Genomic DNA, 18,884 nt, shown 5'->3' on the forward strand with positions numbered 1-18,884 from the left:
GGAATGGAACCAAAGATTGGTGCTCAGAGGTGGGCAGGGGGTGGAACCAAGGAACGGTGCTCAGAGGTGGGCAGGGGGTGGAACTATAAAATGGTGCTCAGAGGTGGGTAGGAAATCGAACTAAGGAACGGTGCTCGGAGGTGGGTATGGGGTGGAAACAAGGAACAGTGCTCAGAGGTTGGCAGGGGGTGGAACCAAGGGACTGTGCTCAGAGGTAGACAGGAGGTGGAAACAAGGAACAGTGCTCAGAGGTGGGTAGGGGTGGAACCAAGGAACGGCGCTCAGAGGTGGGTAGAGAATGGAACCAAGGAACGGTGCTCGGAGGTGGGTAGGGGGTGGCAACAAGGAACGGTGCTCAGAGGTGGGTAGGGGGTGGAGACAAGGAACAACGCTCAGAGGTGGGTAGGGTGTGGAACCAAGGAACGATGCTCAGAGGTGGGTAGGGGCAGAGACAAGAAGGGGGAGTTCCGGCACCTATTCTCTGAGGCAAAAAAAGTCCTGAGCATAACAAGTGCTAACTTCTCTACGACTATGCTTTTCAATATACAATTGCAATAATCGTAATATTCTTTTTACAAATCCAAGACATATAACAGTGTAAAACGTGCAAACCAATTTACTAAAGCATTGTTTTATATTGCCGAAGAGAACACTGAAAAGCCTTTTGTTGGCCACGTGATGCTTGCTTCTATAATACATCATCTTTTTTATTATTTTATGTAGATAAACATTCACATCCTCTAACTAACACTCCAGTCTTATTTCTCAGAGACATTAAAATCCATTGTGACACTTCGGAGGAGTTTCATGTTCAGCTGAATGGAATGTGGCTGCTGTTAACGAATGACACGTACATCAATGAAAAAGGTACAATAGCAGTAAAGTCATCATAACGAGTGCAGGGAGAGCTGCTGTCTCTAGAAGAAGAAGCGATCTCTGAAAAATATCTGGATGAAATGTGATAATAAAAAAATTCTAATTGTTAGAGCTATTTCTAGCATGACGGATTTATTGTATTTTCCAGATGTTCCGCATGACATCGGGTTCTGCTTTCGCTTTTTTGTTGGGTTTTACAAGTTCTGAAATCTTTTTATCGCTATAAAAGATCAATGGACGTCAGAACTTAAAGGGTGTGTCCGCCTTTTGTCAGATGTATCTGGTCCAAAGCCATACAGTATGTATGTATTGAGTAAAAGTTTGCAAAGCACTCTTGAAAGACCGGTAACAGTTTGTGTGTGCCGGAAAACCAAACGCACGGTGGGGTGTCCAGTCCACACTGCTTGAGCCTCTTGTTGTCCCCTCAATGCAGTACAGAGGCTCATCCTATCTACTGAATCCCTATTATTAATATGTCAGTTTGTAGTGAATAGACCCTTCATGCAAGTTGTGTATTCCTTATAGGTACTCTAAAATGGGAAATTAAAATGAGGCTTGCAGGTAGGTCAGCCTATGCAATCAGTACTGCAGTTTTCATGTAGGAATTGCTGTAGTGTGAAGCCTCGTACACACGACCGAGGATCTCGACGGGCGAAACACATCGTTTTCCTCGTTGAGTTCCTTGTTAGGCTGTCGAGGAACTCGACAAGGCAAGTTTCTCCATTCCTGTCGAGGAAATAGAGAACTTGCTCTCTTTTTGGCTCGACGGGATCCTCGACAGTTTCCTCGTCGAAAAGTGTACACACGACCGGTTTCCTCGGCAAAAAAAAAATCCCAGCAAGAAACTCGCTCGAGTGTACGAGGCCTGACAGTCAGGACCAGATTTAGGCCCCATTCACACCTCTGTGTTTTGTAGCTCAAAGCTTCACTAGAGAAGAAAATAAATAAATGATTCTCTATGGAGATGTTTCACATCTCCACTACAGGTCACCTTAAAACCAACCACGTGAAGTTCAAAAAAGTTTTGGAGCTTTTTTTGTAGCTCGAATCGGGCAGATTTGAGCATTTTTGACACAGACTTATTCCCATAGAAATAAATGGAAACGCGTTTTTGTAAGCATTCACGTGTTTTGACGCGTGTTTTTGCGTAATTTTCTTCTCAAATAATTTTTTCTTTTAAATATTATATGAATAACTAAATGTAATATAAATACACAAATAACTAAAAATCATCATAAATAAATAAAATAAATGAATAATATGTAATAATACATAAATGAATAATAATTAACCCCTAACCTTAAAAAAACGTATTAATAATAATAATAATAATAATAATAATAAACACCCAAACCCAAACTTTTAATATTATTATTATTATTATTATTATTATTATGATAATATTAATGATAATGTATTTATTTTGTGTTAGGGTGTTTAGTTATTTATAATTTTTTTTTTTTAAGAGTTAGGCCTTGTACTCAAGAGCAGACATGTCCGATGAAACCGGTCCGCGGACCGTTTTCATCGGACATGTCTGCCCGGGGACTTCTGTTCGATGGCTGTACACACCATCGAACAGAAGTCCGCGCGTAAACAATACGCGGGGCGTGTACGCGCTGTCGCCGCGTCGATGACGCGGCGACGTGGGCGGGCCTGCCTTTTAAATGCTTCCACGCAGTCATTCGACGCATGCGAGGGATGGCGGGCGGCCGGACATGTACGGTAGGTCTGTACAGACGACCGTACATGTCCGGGCGGACAGGTTTCCAGCGGACTGTTTTAAAGCAAGTCCAGGAAACAGTTGTCCGCTGGAAACCTGTCCGATCCGCCCGAAAATGGTCCGCTCGGGCCTACACACGACCGAACATGTCTGCTGAAACTGGTCCGCGGACCAGTTTCAGCAGACATGTTCGGTCGTGTGTACGGGGCCTTAGGGGTTACTTATTTATTTATTATTATTTAGTATTCATGTATTGAATTTATTTATTATTTAGTTATGATTTTTATTTGTGTATTTATTTTACATTTATTTATTAATTTATTATTATTAGTAGTAGTAGTAGTAGTTGTAGTAGTAGTAGTTCTAGTATTAACACCCTAAAAACAACAACAACAACAACAACAACAAATATTATAATAAATAACCCCTAATTCTAATCCTAACCCTTACCTAACCTTAACTCTAACCCTCTACCCTAAAAAAAAAAAGAAGAACAATAATAATAATAATAATGAAAATAAATAAAATCTAATTTATATACTTGCTTTGTGACATGCTTTGTGCACTGGTGCGAAGTCATGTTGGAACAGGAAGGGGCCGTCCCCAAACTGTTCCCACAAAGTTTGGAGGATGAAATTGTCCAAAATGTCTTGGTATGCCGACGTCTTAACCCCACACCATAATCCCCCCTCCACCAAATGATTTGGAGGGGTAACCCAATACTTTTGGCAATATAGTGTAGATGAGCAAGTTTGGGGTGAAGGTACTTGACTAGCTCAACCCGATAAAACACCTGTGGGATGAATTAGAGCGGAGACGGTGAGCCAGGCCTTCTCGTTCACATCCGTGCCTGACCTCACAAATGCGCTTCTGGAAGAATGGTCAAACATTCCTATAGACACACTCCTAAACCTTGTGGACAGCCTTCCCAGAAGAGTTGAAGCTGTTATAGCTGCAAAGGGTGGGCCAGCACAATATTGAACCCTACAGACTAAGACTGGGATGCCATTAAACTTCATGTGTGTGTAAAGGCCGGTGTCCCAATACTTTTGACAATATAGTGCATGTTCAGAGAGAGAGAGAGGAAGAGGAAGAGGGGGTAGAGATGCTTGGATGACTGTCCTGTAGTCCTCCATCAATCCAATTATTTTCACAGATTGCACATCATATATTGTCTATAAAAGTTCTTTGTTCATATTGCTCCAAGTGTTACATATATTGGCAAACAAGGAAGGCACGGGATATTACAGAATTTTTTTTTTTACTTTTTCTTTTCTTTTTTCAGAATGTATCAGAATCCACAAAAATGCTACATCAGTGACAGTGAAGGCTCCAAAGAATGGAGTGGAAGAGATCGCCATCAATGGGCAGTCTGTCCAGGTATAAGGATTTCTTATCAAATCTTTATAATCTAAGGGGCAGATCCACGTAGATCGGCGCATATATCAGCCGGGCGTAGTGTATCAAATGGATGTGATGGGGGCGTGTTTTATGTAAATACATCGTGACCCGACGTAAACAACGTTTTTTTGAACGGCGCATGCGCCGTCCGTGGAGGTATCCCAGTGCGCATGCTCAAAAATAAACCGGAACAAGCCAATGCTTCCGACGGTGACGTCATTCTACGCAAATCCCTATTCGCGAACGACTTACGCAAACAACGTAAATAATTCAAAATTTGACGCGGGAACGACGGCCATACTTAACATTGAGTGCGCCTCATAATAGCAGGTTTAACTATACCCTGGAAAAAGCCGAACGCAAACGACGTAAAAAAATGCGCCGGACGTACGTTCGTGGATCGCCGTAACTAGCTAATTTGCATACTCGACGCGGAATTCGACGGAAACGCCACCTAGCGGCCGGCGGAAAAATGCATCTACGATCCGACGGTGTACTAAGACGTACGCCTGTCGGATCGATCCGAGATGCCGTCGTATCTTGTTTTGTAGATACAAAACAAAGATACGACACGGGAAATTTAAAATTACGTGGCGTATCAATAGATACGCCGGTGTAATTCTTTTGTGGATCTGCCCCTAAATGTTTAACTAAAAGTACTAAATCTTATTAGAAAGTAAAAATATCTATGTACATATTTATGTTTGCTGCTCAAGACCTGGCATTGTTCATCTTGAGTTTATGTGCAATGACCCCAGATTATATACACAATGTAATTCTAAAAAGGTGTGCCCAGGGGGTGTGCCAGTTGTGCCTGGGCACACCCCAATCACTACGTGCAGTGCCGATTCCCCTTACTTAGCTTCCCCCGTGTTGCACCCCGCCCTGCAGTACTGATGGCTTCCCTCCTCTCCCCCCGGGGGATGTTGCAGGATTGGACAGTGGAGGAAGGGGCTAGTAAATATGTCATTTACCAGCACCTTCCTTTTCTAAAGGAGCACAGCGAACACAGTAGACATGTGTAATGAATTAGTTTAACAAAATTTGACAAATTAGTTAATTCCGAATTTCCACATTTTTTAATTTCAGAATTTTCAGATTTCAAATTCCGAATTTTTTTAATTTCAGAAGTGTGAAAATCGGAAATTTGAAAATTCAGAAATTTGAAAATTTGGATTTTCTCATTTCTGAATTTTCTAATTTCAGAATTTTCTAATTTCAGAACTTTCTAATTTCAGAATGTTCTAATTTCAGAATGTTCTAATTTCAGATTTTTCTAATTTTAGAATTCTCTAATTTCAGAATTCTCTAATTTCAGAATGTTCTAATTTCAGAATGTTCTAATTTCAGAATGTTCTAATTTCAGAATTTTCTCATTTCAGAATTTTCTCATTTCAGAATTCTCTAATTTCAGAATTCTCTAATTTCAGGATTTTCTCATTTCAGAATTTTCTAATTTCAGAATGTTCTAATTTCAGAATGTTCTAATTTCAGAATGTTCTAATTTCAGAATTCTCTAATTTCAGAATTTTCGAATTTCAGAATTTAGAATTTCCGAGATTTCGAATTTTCTGAATTTCCAAAAAAAGCTAGAAAACCAATGAAACTAAAACAAAAACAAAAAAAAATTGCGCAGTGTCTAGAACACACGCACTCATTTTTCCAATCGATCTTTCCCGATCAGAATAATCGATCTATGGTCGACAACCCATTAGATTGATATGACATACATGGGGAAGTTGATTTTGATTGGGCTTCCTTCCTTCACAGAAGCAGATCGCATGCGGTATTAGATATGTGCATGACAAAAAAAAATGTTTTCATTAGTTTTGTTTAGATTTGTTAATAGTTATTTAGTTTCTTTAAATTCTGTTGATACGTTCAATTTGTATTCGGAATTTGTTTTCTGAATTCATTTTATGTATTGTATCAAATTTTCTTAAAATTTGAAACATTTGAATCGATACATTTTTAAACAGTCGAATCAAAAATTTTAGATTTTTTTTTTTTTATTTGAATGCGGCAGCCAAAATGTTTACATTCAAAAATTGCATTTGGATTACAATGACTCTTTAACTACTTAATTACTGGGCACTTAAACCCCCTTCCTGCCCAGACCAATTTTCAGCTTTCAGCGCTGACGCATTTTGAATGACAATTGCGCGGTCATACAACACTGTACCCAAATTATATTTCTATAATTTTTTTTCCACAAATAGAGCTTTTTTTTTGTGTTATTTGATCATCTCTGTGGTTTTTATTTTTTGCGCTATAAACAAAAAAAGACAGATTTTTTTTAAAAAAACACAATATTTTTTTACTTTTTGTTATAATAATATCCCCATTTAAAAAAAATATATATATATTTTTTCCTCAGTTTAGGCCGATACGTATTCTTCTACATATTTTTGGAAAAAAAAATTGCAATAAGCGTATATTAATTGGTTTGCGCAAAAGTTATAGCGTCTACAATATAGGGCAGGAATATGCAATTAGCGGACCTCCAGCTGTTGCAGAACTACAAATCCCATGATGCATAGCAAGACTGACAGCCACAAGAATGGCACCCAGAGGCATGATGGGACTTGTAATGTTGCACCAGCTGGAGGTCCACTAATTGCATATCACTGATATAGGGGATAGATTTATGATTTTTTTTTTTTTTTTACTAGCAATGGCGGCAATCTCTGATTTTTGTCAGGCCTGCGATATTGCGGCGGACACATCGGACACTTTTGACACTATTTTGGAACCATCCACATTTATACAGCAATCAGTGCTATAAATATGCACTGATTACTGTGTAAATGTGACTGGCAGGGTAGGGGTTAACACTAGGAGGCGAGGAAGGGGTTAAATGTATTCCCTGGGAGTGATTCTTACTGTGGGGGAGGGGGGCTGACTGGGGGAGGTGACCGATCTGTGTCCCTATGTACAAGGGACACAGCATCGATCTCCTCTCTCCCTGACAGGACGTGGAGCTCTGTGTTTACACACAGAGCTCCACATCCTTGCTCTGTCACTGCCGATCGCGGGTACCTGGCGGACATCGAGGCCGCTAGCCACGCGCATCGGCATCACGTGACACACCGGGCACAGTTTTTCCTCACTGCGCGCCCTCGGCGGTGCAAGCAGGGAAAGTAAATAGCAGGATGTCCAGGGACGTCCTCCCGGCAGCTGAGAGCCACGCTGTGGACGTCTTTCGTCTATAGCGCAGCTCTCAAGTGGTTAAATCACCTTTGGCTTAACTAAAACAGCATTATTTAGAAACACACAGAGAAGAGCGCTAAGGCTGTCAATCACAGGCTGTGTGCTGGAGGTCCCTCCTCTGTCACCTTTTTTCTCTTGGTGTCAGGAAAACTTGTCAGAAGTGATTCATGCTGATAAGCAGAGGAATGGGGTAGCAGACAGAAATGACACTTAGTGCTCTGGATTGAGACAAGTAAACACTATAGAGGGATATGCTTCATGTTGGAGGTTTACAACCACTTTATTATCTATGGAGATCCACAGTTTAAGCCTTACACTGACTCTTTTCCAGATCCAAATCTCTCCTCTGATGCATGGACAGACCTGTGGCCTTTGTGGAGATGCCGATCACAACCAGCACAATGACTGGAAAAAGCCAAATCGTGAACAGGCAAAGAGCTGCAATGGGTTGGTCCATTCATGGACAGTGCCGGGGGGTACCTGCCAGTCTGGTATGACCTCACTTATATCTGACCTCCAACCTTCCCTTCAGTCTTGACTTGCACAGTTGTACCGATTCCTCTCCTGTACTGAAATTACTTACACACTGTGAGCTTTTCACTGACTGCGTTAGAAGTTCCAGCAAGTCAGATAGCCTGACTTTCCAGCTGGAGGACTTCCAGCATCAGTTAGATCTTTTGTTCCCCATCTGAACCTTCCTTGGCCTGTCTTCTTCATTCATTGGATGTTAGTTCTGCTAATCACGGAAGCTCCGTATCACGTGGGCTCTATAAGCAACTTTTTTCAAACAATATATTTTTTTGTTGACCCCCAGATCTCATATGTAATGCTTTTTTTCTATTACAAGGAAACACGTTGGAAAAATAGGCCGGTACTTAAGACTTGGTTCACACAGGGGCAACACGACTTTCAGCGCGACTTTGGGAGGCAACTTGAACACGACTTGAGTATGAATCACAACGCGACCACAACACAACTTGAAGTCGCCTCCAGAAGGGGGAACACGATGGCAAATTTTAAATAAAAAAACGTCATGGGTTCCCCCTCTAGGAGCATACCAGGCCCTAAGGTCTGGTATGAATTTCAAGGGGAACCCCCTATGCGGAAAAACAGCCCCCCCAAATCCACACCAGACCCTTATGCGAGCACGCAGAACGCCCGGTCAGGAAAGGGGGTGGGGATGGGCGAGAGCCCCCAACCCTCCTGAACCGTACCAGGCGGCATGCCCTCAACATGGGGGGGTTCTTTGGGGCAGGGGGGGGCGCCCTGTGCCCCCCCCCCCCACACCAAAGCACCTTGTCCCCATGTTGATGGGGACAAGGACCTCTTACCGACAACCCTGGCCGTTGGTTGTCGGGGTCTGCGGGCGGGGGGCTTATCGGAATCTGGGAGCCCCCTTTAATAAGGGGACCCCCAGATCCAGGCTCCCCACCCTATGTGAATGAGTATGGGGTACATCGTACCCCTACCCATTCACCTGGTGGAAGAAAAATGTCAACAAAAAACACTACACAGGTTTTTAAAGTAGTTTATTAGGCAGATCCGGGGGTCTTCTTCCGACTTCGGGGGTCTTCCGACTTCTCCCTTCTGCCGGGCACCACCGCTGTCTTCTTTCAGCTCTTTCACCAGGGGGGGGGCCGGTCTTCTCCATTCTTCCGACTTCGGGGGGTTTTCTTCCGACTTCGGGGGGTCTTCCGACTTCTCCGCTCTCTTCTCCCGCTCTCCGGTTCTTTTTCTCTTCTGCCGGGCACCACCGCTGTCTTCTTTCAGCTCTTTCACCAGTGGGGGCCGGGTCTTCTGCGTCGCCTTCTTCCCTCTTCTCCTCTTCGATGTTGACTCGATGCTCCCTCCCGCTGTAATGCCGGGTGTGCGGTGCTCGGCGATTTATATAGGCCTCTTATGACGTCACAGTCCCAGCATGCTCCGGGTGGTGATGAAATAATTACCCCGCCCCCTTATGTCGGAGCGACTTCAGTAGTGTACATTAAGACGGGTCCCATTCACTTTCATTCATTTTCTCGACCGCGCGACTTGGGGCGTCTTGAAGTCAGATCCCAGTTCGCCCCAGTGTGAACCGGCTCTAAGTGGTAAAAGACTCTTGGACGGGCATCTTAGTGAACACAATATACAGGGATATGGGAAATGATTATTCACATTGATACACATATACATCTACACAGGTTGAACTGGATGGACTATTGTCTTTATTCAACTTTACCTACTATGGGGCAGATCCACAAAGGTATTATCAAGAGATACGCCGGCGTAATTTAAAATTTTGCACGTCGTATCTTTGTTTTGTATCCACAAAACAAGATACGACGGCATCTCGGCTAGATCCGACAGGCGTACGTCTTAGTGCGCCGTCGGATCTATGCTGCAATTTTTCGGCGGCCGCTAGGTGGCATTTCCGTCGAATTCCGCGTCCAGTATGCAAATTAGCTAGTTACGGCGATCCACGATCCGTCCGGCGCATTTTTTTACGCCGTTTGCGTTCGGCTTTTTCCGGCGTATAGTTAAAGCTGCTGTTATGAGGCGTACTCAATGTTAAGTATGGCCTTCGTTCCCGCGTCGAAATTTGAAATTTTTACGTCGTTTGCGTAAGTCGTTTCGCGAATAGGGATTTGCGTAGAATGACGTCACCGTCGTAAGCATTGGCTTGTTCCGGGTTAATTTCGAGCATGCGCACTGGGATACCCCCACTGACGGCGCATGCGCAGTTGAAAAAAAAACGTTGTTTACGTCGGGTCGCGACGTATTTACATAAAGCACGCCCCCATTACATCCATTTGAATTCCGCGCCCTTATGCCGCCAAATATACACTACGCCGCCGTATCTTACGGCGCAAATTCTTTGTGGATTCAAAAAAAAAAGTAAGTTATGGCGGCGTAGTGTATCTTAGGTACGCTACGCCCGGCGCATAAATGCGCCGCTGTACGAGGATCGGCCCCTATGAAACTATGATTTGAAAACAATTTGAATTCGATTAGAAAACTATCCGAATTCTATTTGAAAACTATCCAAATTTGCCCCAAATTTTCATTTTGTTATTTCGGATTCGCTTAAATTCGTTACTATTGTAATTCGAAAATTCGGATACATCTGAATTCCCAAATAACAAAAAAAGAGTCTAAGGGCCAGATACACAGAGCGAGTACGCCGGCGTATCTACTGATACGCCGGCGTACTTTCAAATTACCCGCGTCGTATCTTTGGTTTGAATCCTCAAAACAAGATACGACGGCATCTGGGTTAGATCCGACAGGTATACGTCCTCGTACGCCTGTCGGATCTAAAATGCAATACTTCGGCGTCCGCTGGGTGGCGTTCACGTCGTTTTCCACGTCGGGTATGCAAATTAGCTATTTCCAACGATCCACGAACATACGCGCGGCCGTCGCATTCTCTTACGTCGTCTCTAGTCGGCTTTTTCCGGCGTATAGTTAAAGCTGCTATTTTGCGGCGTATAGTTAGACTTGCCATGTTAAGTATGGTCGTCGTTCCCGTGTCGAAATTTGAATTTTTTTTTTTTTGCGCAAGTCGTCCGTGAATCGGGATGGACGTAAATCACGTATAAGTTTAAAAAATGACGTCCTTGCGACGTCATTTCCCGCAATGCACGGCGGGAAATTTAGAAACGGAGCATGCGCAGTTCATTCGGCGCGGGGACGCGCTTCATTTAAATGAATCACGCCCCCCTAATCGCCGATGTGAATTCCGCCGCCAGAAATACACTACGCCGCCGTAACTTACGGCGCAAATTCGTTGTGGATTTGAAACAAAGCCAAGTAAGTTACGGCGGCGTAGCGTATCTTGGATACGCTGTGCCTGTGCAGATCTATGTGGATCTGGCCCCAAATTTTGATTGGGAATGAAATGAATGCGCACATGTCTAATATACATTATAAAAATATTTGTCAGAGTTGCTGACATGAAATGGGAATAAGGAGACGGTATTCTTCTATCATCACAAAGCTCCTCCCATTCTATTCCAGGCTGTGCCCTGACACGCCAGTACATGATGCTGGAAGATCAGCTCATTGATGAACGCCAATCAACATGTTATTCTGCAGAGCCGGTATTGACGTGTGTGAAGGGCTGTCACCCAACAGCAAGGACACCGTTCCCCGTCGCCTTCCACTGTCTTCCTAAAGGTAAGTGAAATATAATGGACACATGTAACAAACAAACATGTATCATATTGCAGCTTATCAATTCTTAGATGTTATGGCTGCGTTAGTTTTCGTTTTTAGGCTTTCTTTCTTCTATGTTCAAATAAAACAACAATTAGAGGGCACAATCTGAGTGTAGTAAAGTACATGTATTAATAAAAACACCAAATTGGCAACTCACATATAGTTAGTAAAGATTCATTTATAGTCAAAGTCAGGCTTGGGTGGTGTAGATCTATAACCCCTCCCATATGGAGAATACCTCAGTTTTCGAAATTTCAAATTTTTCATTTTCAAATTTTTCATTTTCGAATTTTTCATTTCCGAATTTAGAATTTTCAAAATTTCTAATTTTTAATTTTTGAAATTTTGAATATACGAATTTTCAATTTTTGTGTACAGATGATTCACCTGCAGACTTTGGCCCAGATTCTCAAAGGACTTACGACGGCGCAGCGCCATCTGACCCGTCGTATCTATGCGACTGATTCTTAGAATCAGTTACGCATAGATATCCATTAGATCCGACAGGCGTAAGTCTCTTACGCCGTCGGATCTTAACTGCATTTTTTTTTTTACCGCTAGGTGGCGCTTCCGTCAAATTCCGCGTCAAGTATGCAAATTAGCTAGATACGCGAATTCCCGAACGTACGCGCGGCCGACGCAGTAAAGTTACGACGTTTACGTTAGGCTTTTCCCGGCGTAAAGTTGCCCCTGCTATATGAGGCGCAGCCAATGTTAAGTATGGCCATCGTTCCCGCGTCGAAATTTGAAAAAGTTACGTCGTTTGCGTAAGTCGTCCGTGAATGGGGCTGGACGTCATTTACGTTCACGTCGAAACCAATGACGTCCTTGCGGCGTACTTTGGAGCAATACACACTGGGAAATTTCACAGACGGCGCATGTGCCGTTCCGCAAAAACGTCAATCACGTCGGGTCACTGTAGTTTTGCATAAGACACGCCCCCCTGATCCAAATTTGAATTAGGCGGGCTTACGCCGACCGATTTACGCTACGCCGCCGCAACTTACGGAGCAAGTGCTTTGAGAATACAGCACTTGCCCGTGTAGGTTGCGGAGGCGTAACGTAAATCAGATACGTTACGCCCGCACAATTTTACGCGGCTCTACGTGAATCCGGGCCCCTGTGTTTACATGTAAATAACCGTCATTGAAATGTAAATAGTGGCGGCTGGCGGCATTGATATGTAAATAAAGGCGGCATTCATATGTACCGTATTTATTGGGGTATAGCGCGCTCCCGCGTAGTTGGCCAGAAAGTTGGCCAGAAATTCCTGTGGAAAAAAGGATTTTGTACTTACACTTTTGGTGTCTTGCGCGGCGTCCATCGGGTCCGGCGTCCGTCTGCGGCTTCGGGTGTCCTCTTTATCGGGTACGGCGTCCTTCTGCGGCGTCCTCCTCGCTCGTTTCCCGCACGGAGTTTGAATACTGCGCCGGCATATACCGAGCGCAGTACACTCGGGCAGGCTCGGCTACTGTCGCGCTCACGTCCTGTACGTCCAGGACGTGAGCGCGGGAGGAGCCGAGACTGCCCGACTATACACGAGTGTACTGCGCTCGGTATATGCCGGCGCAGTATTCAAACTCGGCGCGGGAAAGCGGGTATCGGCGTATATCGCGCACCCACGATTTTGCCCTGATTTTCAAAAGTATACGCCGATAAATACGGTATATCATGCCCCTCTGAAGTGAAGAGATGATGTGCTGTAACCTCTAGCAACCAATCAGTGAGCCATAATGTGTGCTGTAACCTCTAGCAACCAGTCAGTAAGTGGTAATGATATGCTGTAACCTCTGGCAACCAATCGCAATTGCTGCCTGATCTGATACAGTAAACTGATTTTAAGTCTAGCTGATATTTATTGTATGTCTCAGAGCAGGTGGAGAGCAAAATTGCATTGGGGGCCCCATGACATTTTTTGCCCAGGGTTCAATTATATTAAAGACATCGGGCCAGATCCACAGACAGAGTACGCCGGCGTATCTACTGATATGCCGGCGTACTTTCAAATTTCCCGCGTCGTATCTTTAGTTTGAATCCTCAAACCAAGATACAACGGCATCTGGGTTAGATCCGACAGGTATACGTCCTCGTACGCCTTCGGATCTAAAATGCAATACTTCGGCGTCCGCTGGGTGGCGTTCACGTAGTTTTCCGCGTCGGATATGCAAATTAGCTATTTCCGACGATCCACGAAGGTACGCGCGGCCGTCGCATTCTCTTACGTCGTCTCTAGTCGGCTTTTTCCGGCGTATAGTTAAAGCTGCTATTTTGCGGCGTATAGTTAGACTTGCCATGTTAAGTATGGCCGTCATTCCCGCGTCTAAATTTGAATTTATTTTTTTGCGTAAGACGTCCGTGAATCGGGATGGACGTAAATCACGTCTAAGTTAAAAAAAATTACGTCGTTGCGACGTCATTTAGCGCAATGCACGGCGGGAAATTTAGAAACAGAGGCCCAGATTCTCAAAGGCGTTACGACGGCGCAACACCATTAGCGCCGTCGTAACACCTCATCTGGCCCCGGGTATCTATGCGACTGATTCTCAGAATCAGTTTCGCATAGGTACCCATTAGATCTGACAAGCGTAAGGCTGTTACGCTGTCAGATCTTAAAAGTAATTTTTTTTCCCGCCGCTAGGTGTCGCATCGTCCCTTTTCCCCGTTGTCTATGCAAATGAGGTAAGTACGGCGATTCCCGAACATACGCGAGGTCGACGCAGCGAATTAACGTCGTTTGCGTAGCGTACCCGACGCGTAAGGTTGCCCCTGCTAATTAGCAGGCGCAACCAATGTTAACTATGGCCGTCGTTCCCGCGTCGAATTGAATAAAAATTACGTCGTTTGCGTAAGACGTCCGTGAATGGCGCTGGACGCCATTTACTTATACATCTAGGCAAATGACGTCGGGGCGACGTCATTTAGCGCAATGCACTTCGGGTAATTTACCCGACGGAGCATGCGCAGTACGCTCGGCGCGGGAGCGCGCCTAATTTAAATGGTGCCCGCCCCATTTGAATTGGGCGGGCTTGCGCCGAGCAATCTAACGCTACACCGCCGCAAGTTTACAGGTAAGTGTTCTGAGAATCAGGATTTAAACCTGTAGACCTGCGGCGGTGAAACGTAGAGCTCATACATTACGCTGCCCAGGAGCAGCGCGGATGTATGAGAATCTGGGCCAGAGAATGCGCAGTTCATTCTGTGCGGGGAAGCGCTTAATTTAAATGAATCACGCCCCCTAATCGGCAATTTGAATTCCGACGCCAGAAATACACTACGCCGCCGTAACTTACGCCGCAAATTCTTCCAGGATTTGATTTAAAGCCAGGTAAGATACGGCGGCGTAGCGTATCTCTGATACGCTGCGCGGGTGCAGATCTCTGTGGATCTGCCCCGTCCTGTCCAGAATACATGATAAAGCACAAAAAAAAAAAAAAACGATTTTTGCCACACATTTTGGAAACGGCGCCCCCATTACTCTACAAAGGCGCACATTTTCGATTGTGCCAAACTGCATGGTGCCCCAGCACCATACGGTACGGTGTGTCTGTCAGAAGTCTACATATTGCGTGTTATTGATTTTTTTTTAACTTGTTGAGGAAACCTACCTGGGAGCGAGTCCAACAGTTCACTCATCTATGGAGACGGGAGGAGGATCAGGAGTAGTGTGCGTGTATGGCTGTTGGCGTCAGGAGTCTACGGCAAGCCCAAGGGGCACATTTAGAGTCAATGTGTAGACCTTATACAGTGATAATGGGGCTATGTTATGCACTAAATAGCGTCTGTTGGATTTCCTCATAGCAGGACTGTAAGCAGAAAAACTCCAGTAATCCGGTGTACAGCGGGAGCTGCGTTCACTCACAAGCATTCGTAATGTTTTGTTTCTTGGATTTTTCCTTATAACTCAAACACCGCTATAAGGTAGAATCACAGTGCCACCTTCTGCACCCAACTGTAATAAATGGCAGAAAAATTCAGAAAATTATAGATAATGAGTGTATACATTTATTGCACTCTGATAGATGACTTCCTTAACCACTTAAGACCCGTACAAAAATGCAGGACCGGACAGTTTTTGAGATTCGGCACTGCGTCGCTTTAACTGACAATTGCGCGGTCGTGCGATGTGGCTCCCAAACAAAATTGGCGTCCTTTTTTTCCCACAGAGTTTTTTTTTGGTGGTATTTGATCACCTCTGCGGTTTATATTTTTTGCGCTATAAACAAAAATAGAGCGACAATTTTAAATAAAAATGCAATATTTTTTCCTTTTTGTTGATAATAATTATCCCCCAAAAATATATAAAAAAAACGTATTTTTTCCTCAGTTTAGGCCGATATGTATTCTTCTACCTATTTTTGGTAAAAAAAAATCGCAATAAAGCGTTTATCGATTGGTTTGCGCAAAATGTACAAAATAGGGGATAGTTTTATTGCATTTTTATTAATATTTTTTTTTACTACTAATTTTACTACTAATGGCGATCAGCGATTTTTCGTGACCGCGACATTATAATGGACACATCGGACAATTTTGACACATTTTGGGACAATTGTCATTTTCACAGCAAAAAATGCTATAAAAATGCATTGTTTACTGTGAAAATGACAATTGCAGTTTGGGAGTTAACCACTAGGGGGCGCTGAAGGGGTTAAGTGTGACCTCATATGTGTTTTCTAACTGTGGGGGGCGGGGCTGGACGTGTGACATCATTGATCGTGTTTCCCTATATCAGGGAACACACAATCAATGACAGCGCCACAGTGAAAAACGGGGAAGCTGTGTTTACACACAGCACTCCTCGTTCTTCAGCTCCGGGACTACAGCGGCGATCGGGTCCGTGGGTCCCGCGCCCGCGGTCACGGATCTTCGGACCAGGTCACGGCTGGGCACTTAAAGAGGACGTACAGGTACGTGCTTGTGCCCAGCCGTGCCATTCTGCTGACGTATATGTGCAGGAGGCGGTCCTTAAGTGGTTAATCAGTTACTACCCTTTTTATATATACTGTATCTTCAAAGGTATTGGGACACCTGTCTTTACACACACATGAACTTTAATGGCATCCCAGTCTTAGTCCGTAGGGCCTTATGCCACGCACACACGCTCGGAGTTTCCAACAACAAATGTTCGATGGGAGCTTGTTGTCGGAAATTCCAACCGTGTGTAGGCCCCATCGGACATTTTTTGTCGGAATTTCCGACAACAAAAATTTGAATCCATTCTTGTAAATTCCAATCGTGTGTAGACAATTCCGGCGCACAAAATTCCACGCATGCTCTGCATCAAGTACGAGACGGAAGCCCTTGGTCTGGTAAAACTGGCGTTCGTAATGGAGATGGCACATTCGTCACGCTGTAACGGACTGAAAAGCGCAAATCGTCTCTCACCAAACTTCTACTAACATGACTGGTATTGAACTTCCCTTTTATAGTGCCGTCGTAGTGTTGTACGTGACCGCGTTCTTGGCGATCGGAATTTCCGTCAACATTTGTGTGACCGTGTGTATGCAAGACAAGTTTGAGCCAACGTCCGTCAGGAAAAAAATCCACGCTTTTGTTGTCGTATTGTCCGATCGTGTATACGCGCCATTCGTTTCTCTTAGGACTCTATATACTCTTTCCTGGAAGATGTGTCAATACCTAATGCTGAATCACTATGCATTTCTTTTTTTCATGCAAGCAGTTTGTAGGTAGGTGCCTAAAAGTTCCACTGTATTACCAAAAGTATTGGGACGCCTGCCTATACACGCACATGAACTTTAATGGCATCCCAGTCTTAGTCTGTAGGGTTCAATATTGAGTTGGCCCCCCATTTGCAGCTATAACAGCTTCAACTCTTATGGGAAGGTTGTCCACAAGGTTTAGGAGTGTGTCTATTGGAATGTATGACCATTCTTCCAGAAGCGCATTTGTGAGGTCAGTCTCAGATGTTCTATCGGGTTGGAGGTAAGCCAGTCAAGTTCCTGCACCCCAAACTCACTCATCCATGTCTTTATGGACCTTGCTTTGTGCACTGGTGTGCAGTCATATTGGAACAGGAAGGGGCCGTCCCCAAACTGTTCCCACAAAGTTGGGAGCATGAAATTGTCCAAAGTGTCTTGGTATGCCAACGTCTTAAGAGTTCCCTTCACTGGAACTAAGGGGCCATGCTCAAACCCTAAAAAACAACCTGTAACGGTCACCACCGTTTACGATTTTCCATTCCATCAACCCACGACAGCTTATCCGACACTCCAACAATCCAGCAGACACGATCCATATGGATTTCCCAAGAATAAACGAGACATACGCTCTGTTCTCTGGTTTCAAAATGTATGAATGAATACTTTTAATGGTATCTTAGCTTTCTTATATACAGTACAAGCATGTTACAGTTAATCACAGGGACACAGACACACTCCACCCACACATCACACAATGGGGGGGGGCTTCAATACACCTTCTCTTAGACAATGACATTCAGTTGAGTTAATTATTTGTCATTATCCAGACAGCCTGTCTCCGCATACAGCTTGACAAGTCACATTCCACATCTTATACTTTTCACACAAACAGTGTTATTAGCATACATAATGAAAGGTCTTGGGAGCAGACCTAATTAGCACAATGGACACAAAACTGTTTTAGCATCACACAATGGAATGTCTAGGAGCAGACGCAATTAACACCTCAAAAGCATGTGTCCCCCTATTGAATGAAAACACTCCATTTGGAGTCAGACTTTAACAACTTGTAATATTCCAAGATATCCTGCAAAACATGAATTATCATTTATCAGTCACCCTATGCCCAAAAGGGGCACAGGGTGACCCTAGACCCAAGAGTCATTAGTGACGCTGGCACAGGAGTACCCCACATCCTTCAAAGGTCTCTGGGTGTCACGGGCCATTCCGTTACACAACCCCACACCATAATCCCCCCTCCACCAAATGATTTGGACCAGTGCACAAAGCAATGTCCATAAAGACATGGATGAGCGAGTTTGAGGTGGAAGAACTTGACTAGCCTGAACCTCAACTCAATAGAACACCTTTAGGATGAATTAGAAAGGAAACTGCGAGCCAGGCCTTCTCTCCAAAATCAGTGCTTCTGGAAGGATAGTCAAACATTCCCATAGACACATTCCTAAACCTTGTGGACAGCCTTCCCAGAAGAGTTGAAGCTGTTATAGCTGTTAAGGGTGGGCCAACTCAATATTGAACCCTACGAACTAAGACTGGGATGCCATTAAAGTTCATGTATGTGTAAGGGCAGGCGTCCCAATACTTTTGGCAATACAGTAATAACTTGAATTACAAGCATAATTTGTTCCAGAATCATGCTTGTAATCCAAAGCACTTGTATATCAAAACGAGTATCCCCATAGGAAATAATGGAAACTTAGAAAATCCGTTCCACAGCCATTGCTTGTAAATGCAGTACCGCATGTGGCCGGAGGTGCAGGGGCGCTGGAGACACTCGGAAACACTCAAAGGCGATC

General features: G+C 44.2%; 1 protein-coding gene across 1 annotated transcript in view; it reads left to right on the forward strand.

Annotated features, from left to right (window-relative positions):
- LOC120945992 (vitellogenin-1-like) overlaps window positions 1-18,884 on the forward strand; it is a 147,536-nt gene that overhangs the window by 121,640 nt on the left and 7,012 nt on the right. The window contains exons 27-30 of the mRNA XM_040360642.1: window positions 770-867; window positions 3,885-3,979; window positions 7,542-7,701; window positions 11,207-11,365. Coding sequence (XP_040216576.1) covers window positions 770-867; window positions 3,885-3,979; window positions 7,542-7,701; window positions 11,207-11,365 — 512 coding nt within the window. The remainder of the gene's footprint in view (window positions 1-769; window positions 868-3,884; window positions 3,980-7,541; window positions 7,702-11,206; window positions 11,366-18,884) is intronic.

The sequence above is a fragment of the Rana temporaria genome, chromosome 7 (assembly GCF_905171775.1).
Source record: "Rana temporaria chromosome 7, aRanTem1.1, whole genome shotgun sequence".
Taxonomy (NCBI): Eukaryota; Metazoa; Chordata; class Amphibia; order Anura; family Ranidae; genus Rana; species Rana temporaria.